Source organism: Manis pentadactyla, chromosome 9, assembly GCF_030020395.1.
Source record: "Manis pentadactyla isolate mManPen7 chromosome 9, mManPen7.hap1, whole genome shotgun sequence".
Lineage (NCBI taxonomy): Eukaryota > Metazoa > Chordata > Mammalia > Pholidota > Manidae > Manis > Manis pentadactyla.
Window position 1 is genome coordinate 108,458,959 of NC_080027.1, and position 27,619 is coordinate 108,486,577.

A 27,619-nucleotide genomic window follows, 5' to 3' on the forward strand; every position below is an offset into this window, starting at 1 on the left:
ATAAAAGCTGTTGGAAAAACGGCACCAGTAGACTTCCTTGATGTAGGGTTGCCACAAACCTTCAATTTCTAAAAACATATAATCTGTGAAACATGATAAAGCAAATGCAATAAAATTGGGGTTGCATGTATACAGATTGTGAAATAATGAACAGTCCGTATTCTAACATTTCAAGGAATTAGTTGATCTTGTGAGTTATATCTAGACAGTCAATACTTGATTTGTATAGGACTCAGGAAAGATTAATACCATATTGAGTATATGCCTTTTGAGCTCATTTTTAGTTTTCTTTTGAAGGTAGACATTTAGTAAAAGAAAATTCAAAAATATTCTTTTTTTTTTGTCTTTGATCCTGTTCTCTACCCCCTTTATTATCAGTGTTTTGGGATTTTCCTACACCTGTATTTGTGTGTCTCCCTAATTTTTTGAAAAACTGCATAATATTCCAAAGAGTAGATATACTATAACTTATTTAATCATGTCCCTAGCAGTGGTCATTTAGATTTTATCAGAATTTTCAGAATTGCCAATAATGCTGTAATGAACATCTTCAATATATATGTTCTTGTTGAAAATTTAAGTAGAAATAAAAAATTCTTAGAAATGGAATTACTGAGCTAAGCCAATCGAAGGATATATATCATATTTATCTCAATGGATGCTGAAAAGCAGTTGACAAAATTCAGCATCCATTTATGATTTAAAAAACCCTCTCAACAAATGGGTATAGAGGGAACACATCTCAACATAATAAAGTCCATGTATGACAAGCCCACAGCTAACATCATACCAATGGTGAAAAGCTGAAAGCTTTTCCTCTGAGACTGAGGGCAAGACAAAGATGCCCACTCTCACTACATTTAGTCAACATAGTAGTAGATATCCTAGGCACAGCAATCAGATAAGAAAAATAGATAAAAGGCATCCAGATTGATAAGGAAGAAGTAAATCGTCACTATTTGCAGATGCCATGTTATACTACATATAGAAAATCCTAAGGACTCCACATACATATGCAAAAAAAAAAAAAAAACTGTTAGAAAAAATGAATTCAGTAAAGTTGTAGGATACAAAATGAGTTTTTGTATTTAACCAAGGAGAAAGACCTATACTCTGAAAACTATACAACATTGACAAAATAATTTGAAGATGACACAAATAAATGGAAAGATATATTGTGCTCATCGATTGGAAGAACTAATGTTAAAATGCACATGCTATCCAATGCAGTCCTTATCAAAATACCAACAGCATTTTTCACAGAACTAGAGCAAATAATCCTAAAATTTATATGAAACAACAAAGACCTCAAATAGCTAGAACAATCTTGAGGAAGAAAAACAGAGTTAGAGGTATCATGCTCCCTGATTTCAAATTATGCTACAAAGCTATAATAAAAGATTATGGTACTGGTACAAAAATAGACACATGGATCTCTAACAGAATAGAGAACCCAGAAATAAACCCACACTTATATGGTCAAAGGACAGTCTCTTCAATAAATGGTGCTGGGAAAACTGGACAGCCACATGCAAAAAGGATGGAACTTAGACAACTTCTTTACATCATACATAAAAATAAACTTGAAATGAATCAAAGACCTAAATGTAAGAAGCTGAAACCATAAAACTCCTGAAAGAGGGCACAGGCAGTAAACTCAGGGACATCAATCATCCTTAGGAGTTTTTTTCCTTTTTGCATCTTTTTGCACTTTTTAGTTTTGCATCTCTCCAGGCAAGGAAAACAAAAGCAGAAGAAAGAAGTGGGACTACATCAAACTGAAATGGAAGACATCAACAGAATAAAAAGACAACCTACTGAATGGGAGAAGATGTTTACAAATGATATATCCAGTAAGGGACTGATAATCCAAAATATACAAAGAACTTATAAAACTCCAAAAAAAAATCCATTTAAAAAATGGGTAGAGGACCCAAATAGACATTTTTACAAAGAAGACATACAGATGGCCAACAGATACATGAAAAGATGCTCTGCATCACTAATCATCAGGGAAATGCAAATCAGAACCACAATGAGATACCACTTCACACCAGTCAGAATGGCTAGTATCAAAAAGACAAGAAATAACAAGTATCAGCAAGGATGTGGAGAAAAGGAAACCCTTGTGCACTGTCAGGAACGTAAACTAGTCCAGCCACTGTGGAAAACAGTATGGAGGTTCCTCAAAAAATTAAAAATAGGCATTCCTAACAAGCCAGTGACTCCATTTCTGGGTACTTACGTAAAGAAAACAAAACCGCTAATATGAAAAGGCATATGCACCCCTATGTTTATTGCAGCATTTTTTACAGGAGCCAAGATATGGAAGCAACCTAAGTGTCCATCATTAGATGAATGGAAGAATGAAAATGTAGTATATTGATACCATCCTTGACCCAGGGTCTGCCTAGGGGAATGGACTATCTACCAACTTGGATGAAGCATGTAGCTGGGTAGGGCTCACCACAGACTGTCATGAAATGAGTGGTCCCAGGAGGAGGAGGTTTGTCTACTTTTTCCTGGAAGTTTCATGTAGCAGAAAGAGCATGCGATTTGGAGCCAGGACATCTGGATTTACACCAGGGATCTGCTATTTATTAGCTGTGGGAACGTGTATTTAATCTCTCTGAGTCTCAGTTTTCTTATTTGTAAAATGAGGATAATAATAATTATACCCATTTCCTAAAGTTTTCGGGAGGATTAAATAAGGTAATAAAAGTAGAGTGGGCCCTAATCCAGTATGACTAGTGTCCTTAAAATAATAGAAATTCAGACAGAGACAGAAATGCACACAGAACACCAAGTAAAGATGAAGACAGAGATCAGGGTAATGCAACTACAATCCAAGAAACATAAGACTGCCAGCAAACCACCAGAAGCTAGGAGAGGGCATGGAACAGATTCTCCATCCCAGTCCTCAGAAGGAACCAAACCTGCTGATATCTTGATCTTGCAGTTTTAGCCTCCGGAACTGTGAATAAATAAATTTCTGTTGTTTAAGCACCCCCCAAAAAAAGATGTGGTTCATAAACAGAATAGGATATTACTCAAGCATAAAAACAAATGAAACTTGGCTACTTACAACAACATGGATGGACCTTGAGGGTATTATGCTAAGTGAAATAAGTCAGACAGAAAGACAAATAACAGGATTTCTCTTATATGTGGAATCTAAAAAAGAACAAAAGCAAGCAAACAGAAATGGACTCATAAATAGAGAACAAACTGGTGGTTGCCAAATAGGAAGGGGCTAGAGGTATAGGCAAAGGGAATTCTTCCAGTTATAAAATAAATAAGTCATAGGATGAAAGGAACAGCATAGGTAGTACAGTCAACAATATTGTAATAACTTGGTATGGTGATAGATGGTAACTACACTTACCGTGGTGAGCATTTTGTAATGTAAAAAATGTTAAATCAGTATTTTGTACAACTGAGACTATTATATTATATCAACTATACTTCAATTTTTAAAAAAAGCAAAAAAATACCCCTATGGAAACCCTGGTTTAACATGTTTAAGACAGTGTTACTAGAATATATAAAAAAAACTGTAAGCGTTAATAAGTACACTGATATACCCATTCAACACTAAAATGATAAGAACAAAAATTCAAACAAAAAATGTGAAACATCTTTTTCATGATTTTGCTCTGACTAGGCATCTACTTTGTGTGTGCATATATATGTATGAACTGTAGGGAAGAAAAAATGATTTAACCTCATTCCAGTTATTTTAAATATTTTAAGAGCTTCCGAAGGATAGTTACAGCAGAGTATATTTCTTTATGATATCGCTCCTTTTATGTGGTATTAAGACATTGGCTTATGACTCACAATCAGTTTAAAATGGTTAAAATTCCAGTTTGCTTTTAAGATGACTTTAAAACTATTAAGCTATTAATAACTAAGGGGAAGGACAGTTAAATATGATTATCCTGTCACCAGGAAATAATTCCTTATAGAATGTCCAAATTTCACTAACCTGACAGTTTTTCAATTTACAGCAGCGTATCTCACCAAAACAGGGTACCTTGAGATTTATTTGCAATTTCAAATAATGCAATGAAAAAGTAAAAATGAATGGGAGGCCACCCCCCTACCACCAGAAATAGAGATTTAGGGGAAAGGAGTGCTGCAAATTAGTGAGAAATTTTTTTAGAAGCTCAAATTTCTTAATTTTAAATATTAGATTGACTTTATTTAAATGGTGTATTACATTGCTTCTTTTCATTAATAGTTGTTGAGTTAACCTTATTCTTAAACTATAATTAAATAAAAGATTTTGTATCTTTTTCAGAAACTACATCTGACCAGAGTGACATTGAAGGTAGGATCAGAGCCCTGAAGGATGAGCTGCGGAAAAGAAAATCAGTTGTGGACCAGTTGAAGAAGGAACAGAAAAAAAGGCAAAAGGAAAGACTGAAAGCCCAAGAAGCCAGTCTGATCAAACAGTTAGAGGTTAGACATGGGAGGAAAGGGGTTTAAAATTAAGGCTGATGATGGATGTGAGGCCTAAAATGTTTTTAATGTTTGTTAATAAAGTAATGGGTTAGGATTTTTTAATATTAGTTTCATGCTACATTTTAACTCTTAAAAAATCTAAGCCTATCTAAGTAAAATCTTAAGACATTAAATTAAAATATAAAATATTATAGTATCAAGCAATTAAGTAGATGTGAAAATAAAACATGAATATAAGGGTTTTTTCCTAAGTAAATAATGTTAGACCTATGAAGAAAGAATGATATCCATGCCCTCAAAAAAGAACTAGCTATTGCTAATAGCTAAAAAGAAATAGCTCAAATAATTCTAGCTATTGGAATTATCTTTTTTTTTTTTTTAAGCAGAATTATGTTTCATGTCACACAACTTACTAGTATGACTGTACTATTTGGATGGATCTTAAATAATAAGTCTAAACTTGACTTTTCTTCAAGTTCTAGCAACCTTCTCTAATTCTACTGCAGGCTGGAAATCTGGTTTTGTTATCTTTCTCATTCTCTTTTCTTCTGTTCAGTCATCAGATCTCGTTGATTCTTTTTAAAAAAATCTCTCTTGTCCCTTTGCATTCCAACTGCCATCAAGTTATTTGGGACTCTTAATGACATCTTGCCTCTTCTGTCTGCATAGCTTCTTAAATGTCCTTGCTTCTGGTTATTCCCTGTTGCAGTCATGTTGCCTGCTTAGTGTTCCAAAAAATCCCATATTCATTATAAAATCCCTCTGAACTTCCTCCTCATCACAAGAATCCCTTCTCATGACATCACCAGAGAGATCATTCAGCTCCTACCTGACTACTTCCAGTAATAGGAAATTTCAAATTTTCAAGGCAGTTGCTTTCATTGTTGGACTCTAGGTACTCTAACTGTTAGAAAGCTCTTTGTTACATTTAGCCAGAATTTTTGCCCTTTTATTGTCCTTGTTTTGTGGTAACACCAAACACGTGTTCCTCCTACATTTAATAATTTCATCATCAAATACTCAAGCACCTACACACACACACACACACACACACATATGCAAGAACTTAGCTAATTACACACATTTTCATTTCATACTCAAAACGAGGTGTGAATATTACTATCCTTGTTTTGCAGATGATGAAACTGAGTTTCAGTGAGATTAATGATATCCAGGGACACACTGTTCATATGTGGTAAAGCTAGGATTTTAATCCAACTCCAAATTCTGTGCCCTTACCATTATAGTACACTATCTTCCACGTAGAAAATAGACCTACACAGATCTTCCTAACAGATCTAGAGAAAATAGGTACATAGGCACACAATACAGAGATGGGAACAGGGATTTTTAATTTGCACAGATGTTTAGAAGGAAGAAGAGTGGTTAGGATACAATGGCCATACTGGAAAGTTCATTTTGTAAAGTAGTAAAAAACAGAATTTGAAAATAAAGGTCATGTTCAGGACTTTAGAAACCAGACTGATGAGTTTAAACTTCATCCTATAGGTCAGTAGTCTTCAATCTGACTGCACATTAAATTAACTGAAGAGCTTTTTGGAAAATAAAACATCCAGATTCACTCCCAAAGATTTTGATTCATTTAGTCTAGGGTGGGGCCCAGAATTTAAACGCACTACTATAAGTGATGAACCATTGAAAGCTAAACGAAATACTATTGGATTGACTAGCATTGCTCATAAATGTTCATTAATGGGTATGTTAGCCAGAAAGATCTCTAGAGAAGTGCCGTAAGAGTCTATCTCATTCAACATTTCATTAAATGGTTTAAATAAAAACAAAAAAAGTCCTATATTTAAGTTTTAAAATTATGGTATATGATGGAGAAATATATACTATATAGCACTTTATATGAAAAAAAACTTTTGGCTTTTATTTGATCATTGATTTAATGAATGAAGTACAGTCATATAAGTACAGCTTTCAGATCTAAGAAGTCATACCTACCTAGCTAGCTAGACCATCTAGCTGTAGCATATGTTTAATACCTGAAGTTACTTTATCTAAAGATTATGAATTCAGAGGACAGTAACATGAATGATAACAGTTGGAAAAGTAGGAATTAGCCCAAATTTTGGATAGCTGTAGCAATTAACAAGTGTCCATCTGCTCACTCATTCATTCTATAATATTTATTGACAGCCTACATTGGGCCCCTCACTGCGAGTAGGTTCTAGACATACAGTGGCAAAGCAGGTCTCAAAGTGAGAGATGTGATGTGGAGCTTTAGCCCTGAAAAGTAAGGAGAGATGTAATTGATGGAGGTCTTCCATTAGATTTCATACAAATTAGAATTATAAGTTAGTGAAGGTTTGTTTACAGAATAGCTAATAACCACACAACTTTTTTTGCACTTCTGAACTATCATACTCCCAAACATACCTTTCTATCTTTTCAGGATTTCTATTCCTAAATGCTTACTGTTTAAGAAGCTTACTGCCATTGAAACTCAGCATATTGGCTAAACTTTTTAAAGATACCATGAAAGTATTAGGACACCCTTTAAAAAATGATTATATTATCAGCTAAAGAAGCTTTTTTTAATGTGGCCAGGCCTGAATTACTGCTTCATAAGTATTAAACTTGCATAGATGCGACTTTGTCATTTCTTAATTGGTATTAGAGTTACAACTACACATACTGCTTATACATAGACTATCTCAGAAAGGATATACGAATAGCTGTTTATAGACCTCTAGGGAATGATACTAATGTTGGGAGAAAGATTTTTACATTACATCTTCTTTGCTGTTTGAATATTTTACCATAAACTATACTATTTTATAATTTAAAATAGTTTTTTAAAGTTCTGTATAGTGACTCCTTTGATTTCCCTAAACTTAGTCATATGATGAATTCATTAAGAAAACCGAAGCCGAGCTTAGCCGAGATTTGGAAACATCACCAACAGCCAAGCCTCAGATTAAAATGCTGTCCTCAGCTTCTGAAAAACCCAAGATCAAGCCCCTTCCACTACACAGGTAGAAAATTTTAATAACTTACCTGTATTCTGCCTTTTTTGAAAAAAGAATAAGGAAAGACTTTTAGTAGAAGCTATCTTTTAAGTAACTGTGAAATTGTAGAATTAAAAATACTGGTTTATATTTTTAGTTTCACTAAAGTAAAATTGTTATGTATGCCATAGTCACAAATCAAATGTATAATAAGGTACAGATTTAAAAGTATATTTTGAATCCTGAAATCTGATGGGTGCGATGAAACTAGAACTCTCCAGTATTGCTGATAGTAGCACTGTAAGCTAGTATAGATCTTTCAAAAAGCAATTTGGCAATGTTTCAAAAGTTGAAAACAATCTATAACTTTTGACTCAGTAATTCCACTTCTGGAAATCTAGCTTGAAAAATATGGACTACCAAAAATCTCTTTTTGCATGAATGTTTATCTTAACATCCTTTATATTAATAAAACATTGGGAAGTGATCTGTATTTCTAAAAATGGTTGAATAGACCAGTAAATTATGGTTCTTTCCAGGAATAGAATATTATGCAATTAGTAAATGCAAATACAGAAGATACTAATGTAGCAACATTCGACTATATAGTATTCTATATATAACACCTCAGGTTATAATATTTAAACTGATTTTAAACAATGAATAGGGGTTAGACAGGTCAGTGGGACTAAAAAACAGGAAGCACTTCAGAGAAAAGGGCATTCATGAATGACCAAAAGCAACAAAGAGCTCCTAGATCATCAAAGCTGAATATATAGCATGTTGCTAGAATTAGAAAAGAATGGAAAAATAAATAAAAACCAAATTGTGAAAACCTTGTACTCAGTCTTAGTAGTTTCTATTTCACCTTTTTGAAGATGTGGATGGAGCCTTTGAAAGTTTGAAAAAAATATAGAGGGATTTTTTTGTTTGTTAGAAAAGTAATACAGCTCATTACAGTTAATTTAACATTACTGTACATCAGTTTGAATCCTGGCTCCAGCACCAGTTAGCTATTTAACTTTGGAGACATTATTTAACCATTCTGTGCTTGTTTTTAACAGAATTTATATCCCTATAGTAACACTTGAGTAATAAACTTATTATGAGGGACAAAAGACAACTTAGAACAGTGCCTAACATATAATTAGCACTATGTATTAGCACTATGTATTAGTATTATTATTAGAGTATTGAGAGAAGCAGTAAAAAGAAGAAAGTTTAAATCATATCATACCCAACTATCCCAAAATAGCACATCAACAATTAGGTATATTTCCCTTTAGGGCTTTTTATGTTTAGATTTTGTGTGTATTTTTGTTACATATCCATTTTTCCATTATAAATAAGCTTTGTTTTAATTTCTAGATAATACACTATGAATGGCTTTACAGTCTTACTAATCAAGCTACTGAAGGATTTTAACCAAAGAATAACACAGTCATATTTGTGTTTAGGGAGATCTTTCTGACTATAGTATGAAGAAAAAGTAGAAAGGAGTAAGCGTAGAAGCAGAGAGAACAGTAGTCTAAGCCAGTTCTCAAATAATCAGTGGTAATAAGAGTAGAGAATAGGAGATAAATTTGGAATATTTAAGAAGTAGATTTGACTAATTAAAGTTCTAGATAGGGAAGTGGGGGAGATCTAGCACGACTCTCAGTTTTCTCTTAGTAGTTGGTTGGGTCAAAGTTCCATTAACTTAAATGGAAAATCAGGTGTTCTTTTGTGGGAAGTTTATGGATTTTAAAATGTTAATTTTGAGGTGCCTGTAGCTCATCTAAGTGGAATTACCCAGGAAAGATGTCAGGGTTGAATATATGAGGATGATCAGCATATGGTGGTTGAAGCCATAAATATAGCGACATTACCCTAAGGAGGTCCACATTCAGAGAGAAGAAAAGGGAGCCAAGTGTGTAAAACAGCAACATTTAAGAGCATTATAAAGGAGTAGGATTGGAAGCCAAATATTATGACTTAGCAAATAGAGAAGGCAAGAAAATGAAGATGGTGCATGTAGCTCTTCGTGGTAACTTAAAGAGTAAGAGAGGACAGTAGCATGAGGTGGAAGAATGTGGAATTGAGGGGGACTTTTTTTTGAGGCTGAGGCATACTTACAAGCTGAGGGTAAAAAATCTTCAGATTGAAGGATGAAATATTGTAGGAAAGAGAATGGCTAATTGAGGAGTACAATCAGACTGAAAATGTTTGGGATTTGGGACTGAAAAGAGTTTCAAAGAATTAGCTTTGTACAAGTTGAGAGACACACCTTTTTCTTCCCTGAAGATGGGAGGTCAGGCAGTTGGGATGGCTGTGAATATAGAAAAATTTGTGGGTAGAAAGATTGAAGGTAACAAAATTCATGCTGATGACCTCTCTTTTTCCCATTAAAAGAGGTAAGATCATCTGCTGAGAGGGATGAGGGCTAGAAATTGGCTTGATGAAAGTGACAGAGGCTGAACTACCTCCGGTGGAAAAGAAAGAAGTTGTCTAGGAACTGACTGCTCTTTGTTACCAGTTATTTGAGTGTCTGAGTGTCAACGATACACTTATTTCTTCTCATTAATTTTTCTATTTCAGATCTGAAACATCAAAGAACTGGAAATCGCTAACTGAGTCAGAACATACCCGAGGATCCCTGGAGTCCATTGCTGAACATGTTGGTATGTTAAATAGAAAAAAATGATTACACTGTATCCACATGGAGGGAGGATCTTACAAATGCCTGCACAATTCTGACTCTACAGGTTTTTGATTGAAGAATTAATTTTTTTAGATCATTTAATATTCTAAATTACTTACCTTTATATTTTCAAGTGATCTATTGGTTATGTAAAAGTTATATGAATCAGTCTTTATTGTCCCAAATTTATGATAAAAACCAGGGCATAAAGATATTAATCTAAAGTGGCTAAATGTGTCTTCAGGATCTCTAAATTCTCCCTTAGATTTTGTATTTGATTACATATTTTTTCAGCCTATACTGTTTCTCAAGGTAAGTGGTTATATACATCTTTTCAATTTAATGCAAAGAAAGATAAAAATTACTGAAAATAAAATGTGGTAAATTAGGAAATAAAACAAAACTTAGGAATGTATAAGCCCACCCAGCAACAATGACAAAATAAAGATTTGAGTTCACAACTTTTAATTCTTGGTTTGTTACCTGATCAGATCTTACATTTTTCTTATTTTGTAATTTTGTCTTTTAAAGTACTGTATTTGCAGAAATAGTTGTTCTTTTTTCTTTTCTTTCCTTTTTTTTTTTTTTACATACAAGAGCTTAGTTGAAGTCCCCAGGAAAATTCATTCTTTTAGAATACATATAGAAGTATGTTTGTCCCTCCTTCATTACTTTTCTGTTTAAAGAAAGTATGTAATAGCCACCATATAATTCTGTTTTTGCATGATTTGAAAATGACTGTGCAAATCAATGTTTCCATAAACTTAGATTCATTTTTCTTTACAATATAAGTTAAGATAACACTTAAAATATTATTCCAGACTTTAAAACTTTGGTCATTTTAAGTGTTCTGTTTATTATTGGTGCAGTGTATTCTATTAAAGGAAAAACTTAGCTTACATAGCAACCAAAATAGGTCATTCTTATTGACTAGAGTTTTCCTCACTAAGAATGGCTTTTATTTAAACTTTTGTTCCAGAAATTGAAGATTGTAATTAAATATATGTGTTTTTTTTCCTTTAAGATGTGGCATTGGCAGGTTCTGAGAGATCAGTGTCAGAAAGGTCTCTATCTGCATATGCAAAGAAAGTGATTGAATTGAACAGTCAAACAGAAGAGCATTTTCAGACTTCATCTCCAATTCTCAGCTTATCAAGAAAAACCAGAGCAGAATCTGGAGATTCCCTAGAAAACGTACCTTCATTACCTCTTCTGAAAGAACTAAATGCTCCTAATAGAATTCTAGATGTGTCAGATGTCAAGATTGAAGAAGAATTGAATCCAAAATCTGAAATACAAGAAGTAGAATATTCAAAATTAGAAGAGAGTGTATTTGAAGATATCTGTTCTAAACATTCTAGGAAGTCTGATGTCTTACTGAAACTAGACCTGGAACAGGGCGATTCATCTGAAATTCTTTCAAGGAAAGTTCTTCCTTTAGATTCTATAAATGTTCAGAAAGACTTGATAAGATTAGCCACTGAAAATCTTCAGAAAAAAGAGTTGAAGGAGAAACAGTCAGATCAAGATATGTGTAAGAGTCCATACATCGAATCAGAAAAAAACAGTCATGAACAAAACAACATAAAGGAAAGGGACTCATCATTGTCACATCTTTTTGCTGTTAAAGAGATACCATGTTCTGAAGATTTTGAAGTGTCTTCTTTCAGGAAACACATTTCAGCTGAATTGTACAAAGATGACTTTGAGATGTCATCATCGTTGTCACTCAGGAAAGAATCTTGCAGAGATAAGTCCCATCCAACAAGGAGCTCTGGAAGTAGAGCTACCAGCTTTGGTAGTGATGATGAGATCAGTGAGTGCCTCAGTGAGAAAAGCCTTTCTCTTGATAGCAATACCCACTCTGGAAGGCTGTTAGAGCTCAAGTCCCCTACTGAGCTTATGCAAAGGGAGGAGCGCAGTGATGTAGAACATGAACAGGGAGTTACTGAGTCCCCCTCCTTGGCTTCAGTTCCTGTTACAGATGAGTTACTTAATTTCCACATTGGTGATAGAGTATTGATTGGCAATGTTCAGCCAGGAACTCTTCGATTCAAAGGTGTAACTAGTTTTGCTAAAGGATTTTGGGCTGGAGTGGAGTTGGATAAAGCTGAAGGAAATAACAATGGAACATATGATGGCATTGTATACTTTGTGTGCCAAGAGAAGCATGGTATTTTTGCTCCTCCTCAAAAAATATCTCACATTCCAGAAAACTTTGAAGACTATGTAGATACAAATGAAGATGAAGACTCTTACTCAGATGAACAATATCAATACTATAATCAAGAACAAAAAGATACAGAGGGTCCCAAGTTTGATAGAGAAAAGGATGCAATTGATTATTTTAATGAGAAATCTCTCCCTAGTATGCACGACAAAGAAGCCTCACTTGACAGAAGCCTTAAAATCGAAACAGACAACATAAAGGACATTTCTGGGGTTCCTGAAGTCCAAGATCACCAGGAGCTATCGGTGGGTTCACTGGTTTCTTCACAGGAAAACAAAGGCCTTGTCTCTGGTGCCACAGAGAAGGTTTCTGCTGCTTCAGAAGACAATGCTTTAGACATTACCTTTTCTGAAGAATTAAAGAAGCAACAGCAGCTTACAGAAAAAGAAAAGTACTTACATCCCAAGGTTTCAGAAAAGCTTTCTACCCCACTCCTGGACCTTTTAACAAGAGAAAAGAACCAATTGGAAGCCCAGCTAAGGTCATCACTAAGTGAGGAAAAGAAGTCAAAGCAACAGCTAGAAACTGTCAGCTTGCTGACAGACAGTTTACTAGAAGCCTTTGTGAAGGACACAGTCAATCAACTACAACAAATCAAAACCACTAGGAATGAGAAGATTCAGCTTTGCAATCAAGAGCTTCTTGATGATGAGCAAAAGAAAGTTCCACCCCAAGGCCTATCCCAAAGTCAGGAGGAACAATCACCCAGTGTTCCAGTTTGCTTCTTAAGGTCTGAGTTAGAAGATGAAAAAGAAGAGATTTCCTCACCAGATATATGTCCTAGACCTGTAAGTATTTTGTCTAGAAAAAATGTCAATTAACCTTACCTTGGTAGTACATTTTAATTCTATAGCTCCTAATAGGTTTTTTGTGACATGTTGTTTATTGGATCAAGATCACTGTTACTAGTTTTTAAAGACTATGGATATTTTTCTGTCTGAAGTGTAATTGTTCTCTACTATGTCATGAGTGGTCACTATAGGGTTGTCACAAACCTATGCTGGATTGAAAACCAGTTTTATGACAGTTTTATGCTGGATTGAAAACCCCTGCATACTGTCCACAGATTAGATTCCCTTCCAATGGTTTTCAACTCAGTTCTTTTTTGCCTGAGAAATTATTTGACCACATATCTACTCAGTCATAGGTGCCATGAAAAGATTACTAGTTGTAATGTTGATTCTGATAAAACTGAAATATATCCACCATGACATATACTCAGACCATCAACTTGTTTAAGTTGTCCGTGGACAGTTGAACAAAAGTAATGATTTTGAGTAATTTGAACCAGATAATAACCAAAGGTGAGAAATCTCATATCCCATTTCTATATCCCAGAGACAAGATAGTCCTTTAGAAACAGAATAATGAGGATTCAAAGAGAAAAATAATAAACAATTTATAAAAATTCAGTTTTAAACTTTATGTAACAGAATTATGGGAAACAGGGTTTTTTTCTTAAACTGTTCATTAGTAAGCCACAGTATTTGTTTTGCTAAATAGTGAACATGCAAATAATGTATTTGCTTTGCCTTTAAAAAAAAAATCCAAAACTTGTTAAGTGATCTGAGGTCCTTAAATGGTACTCAATTTAAATGATTCCGTTTCTGTAGGAGAGTCCAGTATTTGGTGCCAGTGGGCAGGAAGAGCTTGCTAAGAGACTTGCTGAACTTGAGATCAGCCGGGAGTTCCTGAGCGTGTTAGGAGACGATCAAGACTGGTTTGATGAAGACTTTGGTTTGAGCTCTTCCCACAAGATCCAGAAAAATAAGGCAGAAGAAACAATTGTACCTCTAATGGCAGAACCTAAAAGAGCTCCTCAAAAGCCATGTGAAACATTACTGGCAGTCCCACACACTGCAGAGGAAGTAGAAATTCTTGTACATGATGCAGCAGAAGAACTTTGGAAATGGAAAGAATTAGGTCATGATTTTCATAGCCTCAGTATTCCTACAAAACTTCTTGGCTGTGCCAGTAAGGGTCTAGATATAGAAAGCACTAGTAAAAGGGTCTACAAACAGGTATGTAACATAGAAGGATAATTCCAATTTTTAAACTTCTCTCTGTTGTCTGAAATTTTGATTCTTAGCCATTTTATTTTGTTTTATTTTTCTCTATTAAGGCTGTTTTTGATTTAACAAAAGAGATTTTTGAGGAAATATTTGCTGAGGATCCCAACTTGAATCAGCCTGTCTGGATGAAGCCATGTAGGATCAACTCTAGTTATTTCCGACGAGTGAAAAATCCAAATAACCTTGATGAAATCAAGGTAAACTGCTAACTACAGAGTATCTCCTTTTTTGACTTGCTGCTCGCTTATGCAGATCTGTAAATGCTGTAAAAGCAGGTGTTCTTCTGTATTATTCACATGTAATCCAGACCTGTCCTATAGTGGGTATCAATAAATAATTTGTTGATTCATTGAATCCATGAGCAATGGATAGATGGGGTTGAGAGGAAATCTTGAATCCTCAAGACTTTGCAAAACAAAACTTTTTAACAGTCATTTCCTGTATAAATGTAATTTATAATATTTAAGAAAAAACAGGAAATACTCAGGGAAATTATTGCCACTCATAGGATTTTAGGTGAGTTCTTGATAATAAAGATAGACATAGTCTATAAGTGTACCTGAAAACATGTCATATATCAAACATGCTAGCCCTAGACACATAGGTGTCACTTTCCATTTTTGATTTTAGAGATTCCATATTGTAATGTGTTTTTGAAATATTTGGAATAGTTTTATAAAAAATACTGTTTGTTATCAGAATTTCATGTTTACAGCACAATGATTTGATATTTGTATATATTGTGAGAGGATCTCCATAATCTAGTTTACATCTGTCTGCATATTGATTACAGATTTTTTTTCTTGTAATGAGAATTAAGATCTAAGGAACTTTAAATATGCAATATAATATTATTAACTATAGAAATGGTTTGAAAATATTTTGTACTGACAAAACACCAACAGATATTTATGAGATGCAGCATAACATATATATACATTGGCCAAATCCAGCCTACGACCTGTTTTTATAAATAAAGTTTTATTGGACCATGGACATACCCATTTATTTACATATTATCTATCCTGCTACAACAGCAGAGTTGAGTAGTTGTGACAGAGACCATATGGCCCGCAAAACCTAAAATATTTACAATCTGGCCCTTTAAAGAAAAAAGTTGCCAACCCCTGCTTAGTGTAAAGTAAATAGCAAAAAACATAAGTTTTCAAAGATAGATTTATTAAAAAAACATGAAACTTTAAAAACGAATTTCAACTTTAAGAAATGGAATATCAGAGCCATCAGGGAACATTTGCAAAACACTGATGTACTCCATTCTTTTCAGCCCTTCAAAGTTGATACATCCTTAAGAGTGTGTGTGTTTGTGTGTAGGTGTTAGGCAGTGAATGGTGGAGTGTGAGGGCATATTGGTAGTTTGAGAATCTTCACAAATGATTCTGATTCATAAGTGTGTCCTTTCCCCCACGAAGAGCATTGTTTTTACAGAAAACCACAAAAAGTAATAAAAACCCAAATTATTTTATCAATAACGAATAAGTTGAAATAAGACAAGAAGATATACACCAGCAATCTGAGTTCATACATCAGTATAACACACAATGATGCTACCCACCATAAAGTTTCTTTAAGAGTAATAGTTCAAATATTGTTAATTAGCAGTGAAATTATCATGCTTCTGATGCTGAAGTGTAAAAAAATTTTTTTGACTTCACATATTCAGATCTTGGTACTTCAAAATAAACTATCCCAGCCAAACCCTGTACTTTGCTCACAGGTCATTGCTCCTAAAATTTATGTGCAATTTCTCAGGTTCTGAGATTTATTTCATGTTTTTCTTTTTTAGAGTTTTTCCAGTTTGAAGTTAGCTAATGGTGATTCTTGGGTAGAGGGGACTCTAAAGTGATTTTTCTTTGCAGATTCATCATTGGGTTTTACTTTTATATGTTGTATAAAAACAAAAATTCTTTTAGGGAATGCAATCTGAGCATTTGGAATGCTTTTTTTTTCAAATTGCTAAGTGGAGCTCTAAGTGGAAGAAATTTGGATCTTTGATTATAAATGTATTCATAGCATAAATCTGTATACTGCATTATAAGTGCTAAATCTCAGGAATTTTGTAACTTGTATTTCCTTCATTCCTCTGGTTTTCACAGAACTTCATAGCAACTGAAGTACTCAAGTTGTTCAGTCTTAAAAAAGAGCCAAACCACAAAACAGATTGGCAGAAAATGATGAAATTTGGAAGAAAGAAAAGAGACCGAGTGGATCATATCCTGGTCAGTGTGTATAACTGAACTATTTTTATTTCAACCATCTCTTCTAAAATCAGAATGTAGTTGGATTCCAAAAAGAAGGGGAATATAATTGATCTTAAGTCTATTATAGTGAAGTCTTAAGCTTTCATTTGCTGCATTTTTGCCCCTCAGTTTTAGAAATCGCTTTCTTGGGAACTCAGTAAGTGAATATGTAACTTAACAGTATTTTGTGGCTATGGAGAAGTTGAAAAGTAAAAGTTAAGTGGAGGCAAAGTTTAAGGTACTGAATTGAAAAGAGACCAGTGTAGACTCAAGCCAGAATGCCTGTTTTGCCACCTGGTGTATAATCTTAGACAAATCTAACCTCTTTATGCCTCATTTCCCTATGTGCAAAATGAACATGTTCATGATAGTACCTAGTTTATAAAATCATTAAGATGATTAAATGAGTATTTATGTATGTATATAGAGAGCAGTTTCATGCATGTAACTCAAATATTAACTCTTATCATTTCATCATTATTATCAGAATCTTAGCTGAATAGGATTTATTCCATTTTTCAATATATTTCTCTAGCATTAGAAAAACATTTGTTAAACAAAAAAAGGAAAGAAAAGGACAAAAAGTATTTCATCTTAAGTAGTCAAGTCACAAACTTAGGAAACATAGATGTTACTTGATTCAGGTATACCTCTAAAACATTTTCATTCTGGACTTCCTATCTTGCTTGTATTTACATTCATATGTAAAAATGTATGCTTAAACTTAATAGATTTCCTCCAGTATGTACCTCTCCAGTGCTTCATTTACTCAGTAGTGACTATACTAGATAAACATTTCTTTAATGTTTTTATGGTTTGCCATTCTTTCTCATGCCTTATTTGGTCCTCACAATAATTATACAAGGTAGGAGAACTAATGTTATTCTGCTTACAAATGAGAAAGTTTAGACTCAACGCTATTAAATGACTTGCCCAGCAAATAAGAGCAAAGATTTTAACCAATTAGCTCTTCATAGATCTTTGCCTCTGAAGCTGAACTTGTTCTCATATTTCTACAATGGCTTACAAAGTTTTAGCTGAGATTTGAGCTGAGATCTTAAAGATGAATAAGCATTAACTGAGTTCTATGATAGAACATTTTAAGAAGAGCAAGCCACATGTGCAAAGGCCTGAAATGGGAAGGAGTATGAGTTGGAGCTGCAATGTCAGTGTGGCTGGAGAGTGAGGGATGAGGTGACAGCGTAAGGTGAAGCTGGAGAGAGAGAGTCTACATCCTGCAGTACCTTGTAAGCCATGTTAAGGATTTTGGATTTTATCTTAAAAGCAAATAATCTAAGCAAGAAAAATAACAAGATTAGATTTGTAGTTTAAAAAAAAAATCACTGGAGAATGGTTCAAAAGGAACAAGTGTGTGGAGGCAAAAAGACCAGCTAGAAGGATGTTACAGGTGAAAGGTAAGTGTTATATTAAAGCAAAATCTCTTGGATAAATTTATCTTGAGCACATGTCGAAGTAAATGAGGAGACCAGCATGGGTAATATACCAATTCAAAAAGGCATGTAGAGTGAAGGTTTAATACATAAGGCTTCCAGCTAGTTACAACTTTGACTTCATATGGTTGTAAAAATGTCATCTTAATAGTAAGAGGATTAAATACATGAGGAGGAGAGCAACAATTTGGAGCCATCTTCAGACCTGAACTGTTAATCAGAAATAATAAGTAATAGATCTAAGAAGTGAACAGTAAGGAAGTCAATTTGTGGCCCTTTAAAGATGTACCAGGAAACAAGATATTACCCTTGGATGGTGGAGGCTTCCAACAGTGCCAAATAGGGTCGGTTAGGTAGAGAGACATGTCTCCAGCATTTATCAGAAATTCTCCAATATTAAACAAAAAAAATGTTCCTTTTGCAAATATAAGATTATTATAGCTTGAATGAAGGTGATATGTGTCTATAAGAATTGAAGAGATTGAGGAATTGGGAAACAATAGTGAAATGCATATTATGTGAATATTCTCTTTGCTTGTCATAAAATATTTTTCAACTTCCTACAGAGACACCTGGGCCTGTGTAACCTCTTTCATGAGTTCTGTCTTCTTAATGTTGAGGGTAAATGATACTGTTAGTTCCGTGAGTTCCTTGAGTAACAAGAAATGCTAAATAGTCACCTCTCCCACTGTTAGATTTAGCCAACCTAGAACTTGGAAATTCTAATTTTTGGCATTTTAGAGGGTTTTAGAGATTTAAAACAAATTTTTTATAACACATGAAACATTTTTTCCTTTAGTACAAAAGAAAAAGATCTCAAAAACAGGAAATTTTTTAAAGTTTTGAAAATCATATTTATTTTAAAATAATGTTCATTTTAGGAAATTTTTTAAATGATGATCAAAACAAAATGATCATGATAATTAACAACCTAGGTAACTTAAAATTTTGATGTATAGACTTAAGAGTCTCTTTTTATACATTTTTCAAACAACTGGGATTGTAGGGTTTTTTTTAATCATTTGATTTCTTAGTAAAATGTGGATGTTTTTCATTGTCATAAGTGTTCCTCTATTAATATAATTTTAAGAACTTTATTTCATTTTATTTTTTGTGGAAATACAGTAGTCCACAAAAGTAGTCCATTTATTGTATGGATGTCTAAAATTTATTTAACCAGTCAGTAATTTTTTTGCTCTTTTCAACAACACTGTTGTAATAAACATCTTGCAATATGGTATATCTTTGTATGTGTTTCCAGTAATTTCCTTAGGGTAAACTAGAAATAGAATTGCTGATTAAAAGTATATGCAGAATGTTAAGGTTGTTCTATATGCTGAACAAATTACAGGAAGGAGTTTTTTATTAAGAGAAAAAGGAGGAGGTAATGGTGACAGGAGAGGATTCTTGTAGCTTGTAAGAAGAATGCTGATAGGAAAAACTCTAGAGAAAATAGGATGATGTAGATGAGAGAGAACTGCTGGCGCAATATCCCTGGATGCACGGGGAGGTGGTCTGCACAAGTGGAGGGGCTGGCCCCCAACTGAATGTTCATTGCCCTTTTTAAACACTTGTAGCATGATTAACTATTGCATTAAACATTTCATAGTAAACAGTTGCTTCTTCCAGATTAAGAAAATGAATAATTAAGCTGGTTTTGCTTGGACTAGGAAGGTCTGTAACTGCATGTGTCTTTAGGCATTATGTGAGGTGAGTAAAATACAAAGAATGTTTTTTAGACATAAGGCTCTCTTTAGCCAGAAAAGAAGAGAAATATTCCTTCCAGGTACAGTTCTCACTCATTGGCCCTTTATCATTTCACAAAAACATTGATTAATTTGTATTTTTGGTTCGCTAAGAATATGATGCGTTCCCAAAGTATTAATGATGTGGAATGAAAAACAAGTAATTAGACCAATTTTTGTATATCCTTTATAAGTTATAGCCTTGGGAAATCTCCCTACTGTAGGTAGGCTTGCACTTAAAATGGCAAATCCTATAGTGAAACCACCTACATCCTGATTGGATCTCCTTTACAACGTACAGTCCAGTAAGGTACTTAACAGCTCCTGAGTTTCTACTTAATTGTTGAGAAGTTCTTTCTCATATTCAACCTAAGTTAGTTTTCATGTAATTAATTGTACTTTGCTTCTACAGCTTTGGGACTTTACATAACAATTTAAATTCTTCCTACATGCCTTTGAAGCAGCTATCATGCTTTACCTTAGTCTTTTTCTCCCCCCACTTGTCGGACAAGGTTTTTCGTACATTCAACGTCATCAGATTTAGCTTTGTCAGTGTCTCTCTTTAAATTCAGTGCTCAGAATTAACCATATAGTATTTTGTATATTGTTGAATTAGTGCCATCATATAGTCTCCTCCCTTTTTCTACTGTAATTAATTTGATTAATGCAGTTTATAATCACATCAGTTTTGCTTACTTTTGGCTATATCATTCTCACAGATTCTACCTCAGAAGCTTAGGAAAACCCCAAGACCAAAATCTCAACCTGAGTTTTTGTAGTATTTTTTGAGCTCCTTATTTTATTCTTTCATCTTGCTAAATAAATTTGTCCCATCATTCCAAGCTACCAACACATTTTTTATTCTTTCTTCCAATATAGCTGTTGTATTTCCCAACTTAAGTTACCTCTAAGATTGATGTACCTGCCTTCATCTAGGTCATTACTAAAAATGATGAACCGGACAGAGCTAAAGGCAGCCTTTTAGGCACTCACTAAAAAAGCCACATGCCAGATACTAATTACCTTTGTACTATCCTGGTCACTGGAGAATTATAAATAAAAAGAAGAATCTTGAAGAGCTCACAGCCTAGTGAGTGAACAGATACATGGAATACAATTCCACAGAATTAATACAACGGAATTTCAACAAGATAGATTGAGAGCCAGAGGAAAGAGCTCTGGAGCATTCCAGGCAGAAACGTCCTTCCATGTTGATAGTTGTCTTGTCCTTTAATCAAAAAGTACAAATCCACCTAACTGAGCTGCCGCTATTTCCCCATCTTGTTCACAAGGATATGGTGAAAGACCCTGACAAGTGCTTACTGAAACTTGACCACATTCTATTTACCACATTTCACTCTTCTGCCAGCCTAATCCCCTGTCAAAAAGAAAATAAAGCTGTTGTTACACTGACTTTTTAATGTAACCTAATTAATTTACATATATATTAAGTTACATACATACATACATCTTCAGGAGCAGGAGCAGGGGAAACGTGTAATAGAACAGAATAGACTCTAAAAACCAGAAGAAGAAAATGGAGACACATTTTCAGGCTATGAGATCCCCTCAGTTGCCACTGTTGAAGCAAAAGCAAACACGGTGTTAGTTCTCGCCAGTCAAGAGGGAAATAGTTCCTGTTCTGAAGGAGGAGCAAAGCTTTTGCTAATACTGACAAGGGCACAGTGGCAGCTTCTCGAGGGAACGCTGAGAGATATGGATAACGTGCTAAGCATATAATTCTACTATAAGGGTAAAAATTATTTAGGCCAATACTTCCTAAATTTTATTATTGGGAAATTGCTCAAAGAACAGATGTAACACTAAAGGCTGAGTGAACTTGGAAAGCTGTGCAACTTTGAACAGATAAACAGATTCATGGGAGATGTGAAATCTTTTGTGGGGACACACCTGCTTTCCCCACACGTGGTTCTCCCTCAGCACCAGTTTGAGAAATGTTGTGTTAGGCTACTACTTATAACGTCTTTCATAAGAGAGGAACACCAATTCCTTGGTAGGTTGTTAATACTCTTATACGTCCATGCAGAATGATTCTTTGATCAAATAAGAATGAGAAACTCTGAATTAAAAAGTTTCTTTGTTAGTGGACTTCTCTTTAATAGGCTGATATGCTGTGAAACTCCCAGAGGGAGTTTTCTAAAACTTCCTTGACTATAGAACCCTTTTTGCTAGCATGTCTGTTCATGGAGCCTAAGTTAGGAAACAAAGGAATTAGTATTTTACATATCCTTCAGATGACTTTCCTCAAAGAAGGAATGTGGCAGCCACTGTGTCATGTATTTGTCAACCCTGACTGAGGATATGTGTTGGCCAGTGCTGGTGTTCCTCTCTTGCCCTCTCAAACTCCAGGGTGATGTGGTCACTTTCTATCAAGTTTTCTCATTTCCCCTGACAGGAACTAGGGCACAACTTCTCATCACTTTCTCTGCCTTTTTTGAGAGGAAATTATGACCAGGGCAAGTCAGGAGCTTGTGGATACATGGCTTTTTTTGCCAAGGGAGAGTTCTAGTTAGAGACCTCTGTCACTGCAATTAACTTTGCTGAATTTGTGACTACTTTGGGCTTATAGTCTTTCTCCACCTGGCCTCCATATCACTGTGGTCACAATATTCTTGCATATAATAAATCTAACGTGTTTCTTTTATAAGTTGTTTTTAAGCATTTATTATAATAAGCAGAAAATCTTGGGCAGTTATAATTTGATTAGTTTTGGTATACCTTAGGAGTCCCCAAATCCTAAAATGCAAAAAGAACAAGTGATTTTTTAAATAAATTTAAGCTATAGAACATTTAAAAAATATTCTAATGAATATTAAATTTTTTCATTTACCTACAGTACTCCAGAATTATATCTAATATTATCCATGGGTATAGTCATTTTGTAATTATAAATCCATATACTTAATAATTTGTGTTATTCCTTTCTCTTCCTGTACACGTTCTCTTATGTTGACATAGACAACATATTTGTAATACCTATAGAATACTGGAATATTGTCAAATTCCATTTGGATAAATTTGAAGCCATTCTGACAGTTTTGCAGCCACCTTTATTTTGTTCAGCAGTTGAATTTTTTCAGACTTTTTGCAACTTTGAAAGGAGTATTGATATCATTACGTAAGTTACTTTTCCTCTGACTTATTTCCTTAGGCTGTATTCCCATGGTTGGGACTACAAAGTCAGCAAGTACAATTCATTTCCTACTTTTTGTGTGACAGTGATTTTCTAAGCCTTTCGTTTTCTAAATTCCAGGTACAGGAGCTGCATGAAGAGGAGGCTCAGTGGGTGAACTACAATGAGGATGAGTTGTGTGTGAAGATGCAGCTTGCTGATGGGATCTTTGAGACCTTGATCAGAGATACTATTGATGTTCTGAATCAGATCAGTGAAAAACAGGGGAGAATGCTACTTGTGTGACATCTTGCAAATAAATCGAACACTGAGTGCTAATATGAGTCCTGGGCCTTTCTGCCTCCTGATATACACCCCATCTCCATCATAGCAAGAGAGCTCCGGACCTTATATCTGTTCTTAAAGACTATTGGTGTGAAGTTATGGGACAGTGCGGTATATCTGGTATTACAGCCTTTGCCTTTAGAGACTGTCCACTGGATTAATTGGTTATTTTTGGTGGGCAGGGTTGCACTCCTGATGTTGACACACGATATAATCCTACACCTCTTGTCAGCACCCCTAGAGTGCCTCAGATGCAGGCTGAAAACACCAGACTTACCTCCTAGCTTAGACTAGGGTGTCGCTTCCTTGAGTCTCCCGTCAGGCAGGAAAGGTGTCTAGAGAAATGCATCGTACCATTTTGAAATGTAATCCTGGTCTGTACAGTGAAAGTCATAAATGGACATTATAGTCTCTAAACAGTATTAAACCTTAAACCACTTCTAAATAGGCAAGTTTAATAATGTGTGCCTATTTCACATTCTGGAATTCATTTCATTTCTTTTTGAAGACCATTGTCTCCCATTGCAGTCAAGCAGCACCAAGTGGACTGTCAAGTTAACGGAAATCGGTGGTAGCCTTGCTTTCTGAGCACCATCTAAAGAATTTCAACTTTGCATTTTTTTTAGTTTTCTCTATGTGGGCATGAAAACAAAGAAGTCCCCCCCATTGAAGACTGGGCTCCAAGGACTGACACAGGGCTGGCTCTTCTACTCCTTGTCCTACCCCTGCACTTTCTTACTGCTTCTGAACCTCCACCAGCTGCTTCTAGAATCAGATCCTCAGGACCATCTCAGGCATCCAGGCATGGCAAAAGTGGACATAATTCATTTTGGCCTTCAAACTTCCAACTCCCATCTGTCCCCAAGAAGTCAGAGACGCTGTTACTTGAATGATTTCGGAAATGAGTGTGTGCACCAAAGACAAAAAGATATTGTCTATTGTTTGTGTGCTTATTTTGTGCTATGGAACATTTATTAATTTATTTTAAGATAAATTATTAAGTTGAAAATGTGTGTCCCTATTCAGAAGTGAAACATTCTTCTTGTAATAGTTAAACTTCCGTCTTGAAGATTCTGTGGTTTATAGTCTTTGCACAGGAGACCTACGGTTTTAACAAACCCATACACATATCAAAGAAGGCAGTTCAATTCAGTGAGAAGAAGAAGAGCTTTTCCAAGATACCGGCAGTAGCAGGAATGGGATAAAATGATGGAAAGACACTGTAAAATTCAGTTCTGCCTTTCTTGCAGCATTGCTCCTCACAACTATTAACCTGTATCTGAAAAAAATATACAGACTCCAGCTGCTATGTGAGAGCACACGTGATGCTCTCCTGGGACCTCAGTACCCTGCCTTCTTGACTGGTTTCTCTTAGTCCCATCCTTCTCCAACTAATCGAGAAGAATGTGGATAATCTTAGGCGTGAATGTCAATGCCTTAATACTGAAGGTCCTGATTAGAAGCATGATATAGGACATCCACTGGATTCATATTTACAGATAACCAGGAATGTTACAGCTTCAAAATGTGTTAGACAAACCCCAAAGATGGTATAATCTTTAAGTGTGCACGTTCGTTCATTTCTGCATTTTTCCTCCAAACTTGCCTTTGCGTCTCAAATGTTTCACTATGCACACTTCCATTTCTCTTCGGTTTCATCTTGTCCTTATGAGAAATTACTGAAATAATCATTGGAATATTTGCATTTTGCACAGTGACTGGTGTGATAGCTCTTGACAAATAAGGAAAGCACTGAAATGTGACTGGGTCTTGGGAGATGCTCAGATTGATGTGTCGTCAGCACTTCTTCTGGGCTTTTGATGTTGAGCTCTAGTCTTGTAGCCATAATGAGCAAATTGACAAAGAGAAGCTAGGATTTCTTGGGGTTATTAACCAGTAATGTGGAGATACTTGCACATCGCCAAGGAAAAGCAAAGGCTTTTCTCTTCAGTTTGTGTTACTTGGAAGACAGAAAAACATCTTGTCTACATCCTTTGGCTGTTTGTAGGATTACATTGTCCTTATGATTCTGAAATTTTACAGCTGCTGTTTTTTATAAATGAATATGAAAATAATATATTAGGAATACACATTGTTTTTCTACATCTTCATTGTTTGGACCTAAATAGATTTTTAATAAGAAAGTTTATCTTTACTCTTCATGATGTTATGATTCCAGGAAAGGAAAAAAATTAGATTAAGTCCATGGATCAGCAATCTGGACTTTTGGTTCCTTGGTAAGAACTAAAAAGTTCCTTGGTAAGAATGTGGCGGTGGCAGCCCTCACGTCCTCCAGCTGTCTTTACTATGTCCCAAAAGCCCGGGGTTCCAGATGAGAGTCAGGAACTAGAGCACTTACTCCTAGAAATGATTATCCATGGTTTGATAGAAAACAAAGGAATCTGTAATTATCAGATTTCTTACTCTTTTACTTATTTGGCTATAAGTGAAAGGGGGTTATTGTTAGGTTTAGAAATTATAAATATGGACACCCAGCCACTTGTTCCATATTGGGATCTTTTAAATCAAGTTCTGCCTCTTAACTAAGAATCTAAATATTCCCACTTTCTTATCTTTGTTCCTTCTCCCCACACTCCTATCCTCTTTCACTCTTTCTTCATAATTCCTCTAAGAAAAAGATCTTTGCATCAGCAGTAATATCTTTTCAAATAGCACTATCAGAATTTAGTAGTAAACCAACATATCGGCTTCAGATTTATTTCTGAGTCCAAAATAATTTGTGCTATCCGGGGTACTTAACTCTGGGTTAAATAAGTACAGGGTATAGATTCCCTCTTCAGGTCTAAACAGGAATTTTTACTCTAGGAAAAAGTAGGAAGAGCTCAAAAGTTGTTAACAAGGAAGGTAATTTGTTTTTCTTTAACCTGAAAGAAAGGAAAATTCCTTCTGTGACTACAGGTCTCTGAGTAATTATCTTTCAAAAGAGATTTCATTGCTCATAAGAGTGTTGTGGCCTATGATAAAAACAATTTTGTTCACTTTCTTGTCTTGAAAAAAAGTGGCCTTAGCTTTTTGCAATACTTGAATAAAGTGTGTACGTGCACAGCATTAGAGACTCATAACTTTTCTGCAAGAAGTTCAAACTTACATCTTCTTTTACTACCTTAAGATTACTAGTGAATAAAACATTAACTCAAAGAGCAAATGATAGCAACTACAATGATGTTTAATGCAAATTGTAGGAATTTACATGTTTACAAATCATCTTAAACTGGTTGTGCAGCAATTCAATAAAGTATCTTTGTATTATAAAAATATGAAGACAAAAATGTAAACTGATGTAAAGGAGGTACTGTCATTTTAATTAACCTATGTTTAATAGCTTTTCCTTCTGGACTTTGCAAAAGCCTTCTCGGTTAACACATTGCAAAGCATTCTCTGGGAGGCCCGGCCTCCGTGTGTGTACTGTACTGTGCAGACATGAAAAAACAAACCCGTTTACTGTGTATGTGTAAATAGCCAATAGTCACATCCAGTGCAGCTTTGCACAGAAGACTTAGGGTGTGGTTTGTAAGTATGATCTGTAAAATAACTGGGAGGAATTCCCATGTATACCTGTGTAAATAGATTTGTTAACTGCAGTGTACTTTAAGAAAAGATAAAATCTGTAAATAAACTGATTTATAAATTAAATTCCTGCCAAGTGTTCCTTTTTTTTTTTTCACCTTTTAAAAAGCCAAGATTACAAATTAGTCCCCTTAAAATTCACTTACTCTCAGATTTCTTACTGGGTAGCAGAGTGCTTCTGCTTGGGCAGTAGAATAAGGTGAGTTGTGTATAGGGGCTGTTCACTCTGTACATAAACACCATCACCGCATTTATCTGAACAGACCTGGGCTTTGACATTCACCATGCGTCCACTCAGCAGCTTTCAAACACACCTTAGTGTTTTGGGCACTGCACTGAGTTCTGGGGAGAGAGCAAAGGGTGGGAGTGAGTCAGAAAAGAGTTCCCTGATAAACTGTAACTGTTCTGAATTGATGGGTTTCTGCCTTGTGATTCATGGCAAATGTTTTTTCTCCCAAATGACTTGAATTCTGATCACCCTTGCAAAATAACACTTGTGGAAAGGTCACACAATTAAGTGGGCTACAAAGAAGAGCATCTGATGAGTAGGTGTGGAGGCTATAATTTCTGGATATATGAGCTTGAAGAAGAATGAAGCTAAAGGTACAGAGGAATAAAACAATTCAAAAGATAGAAATGTCTGGTGCTCAGGATAATAAATGAATCATCTCCAGT

At 34.9% G+C, this 27,619-nt stretch overlaps 1 protein-coding gene across 7 annotated transcripts in view; it reads left to right on the top strand.

The window, feature by feature from the left end:
- CEP350 (centrosomal protein 350) overlaps window positions 1-27,010 on the top strand; it is a 163,379-nt gene extending 136,369 nt beyond the window's left edge. For all 7 annotated transcript variants that reach the window (XM_036905933.2, XM_036905935.2, XM_057507914.1 and 4 more), the window contains 8 exons: window positions 4,304-4,464; window positions 7,333-7,469; window positions 10,020-10,102; window positions 11,147-13,140; window positions 13,966-14,373; window positions 14,475-14,621; window positions 16,539-16,661; window positions 23,153-27,010. In XM_036905933.2, the coding sequence (XP_036761828.2) occupies window positions 4,304-4,464; window positions 7,333-7,469; window positions 10,020-10,102; window positions 11,147-13,140; window positions 13,966-14,373; window positions 14,475-14,621; window positions 16,539-16,661; window positions 23,153-23,317 (3,218 nt within the window). In that variant the 3' untranslated portion in view covers window positions 23,318-27,010. The remainder of the gene's footprint in view (window positions 1-4,303; window positions 4,465-7,332; window positions 7,470-10,019; window positions 10,103-11,146; window positions 13,141-13,965; window positions 14,374-14,474; window positions 14,622-16,538; window positions 16,662-23,152) is intronic.
- The last annotated feature ends 609 nt before the right edge of the window (window positions 27,011-27,619 follow it).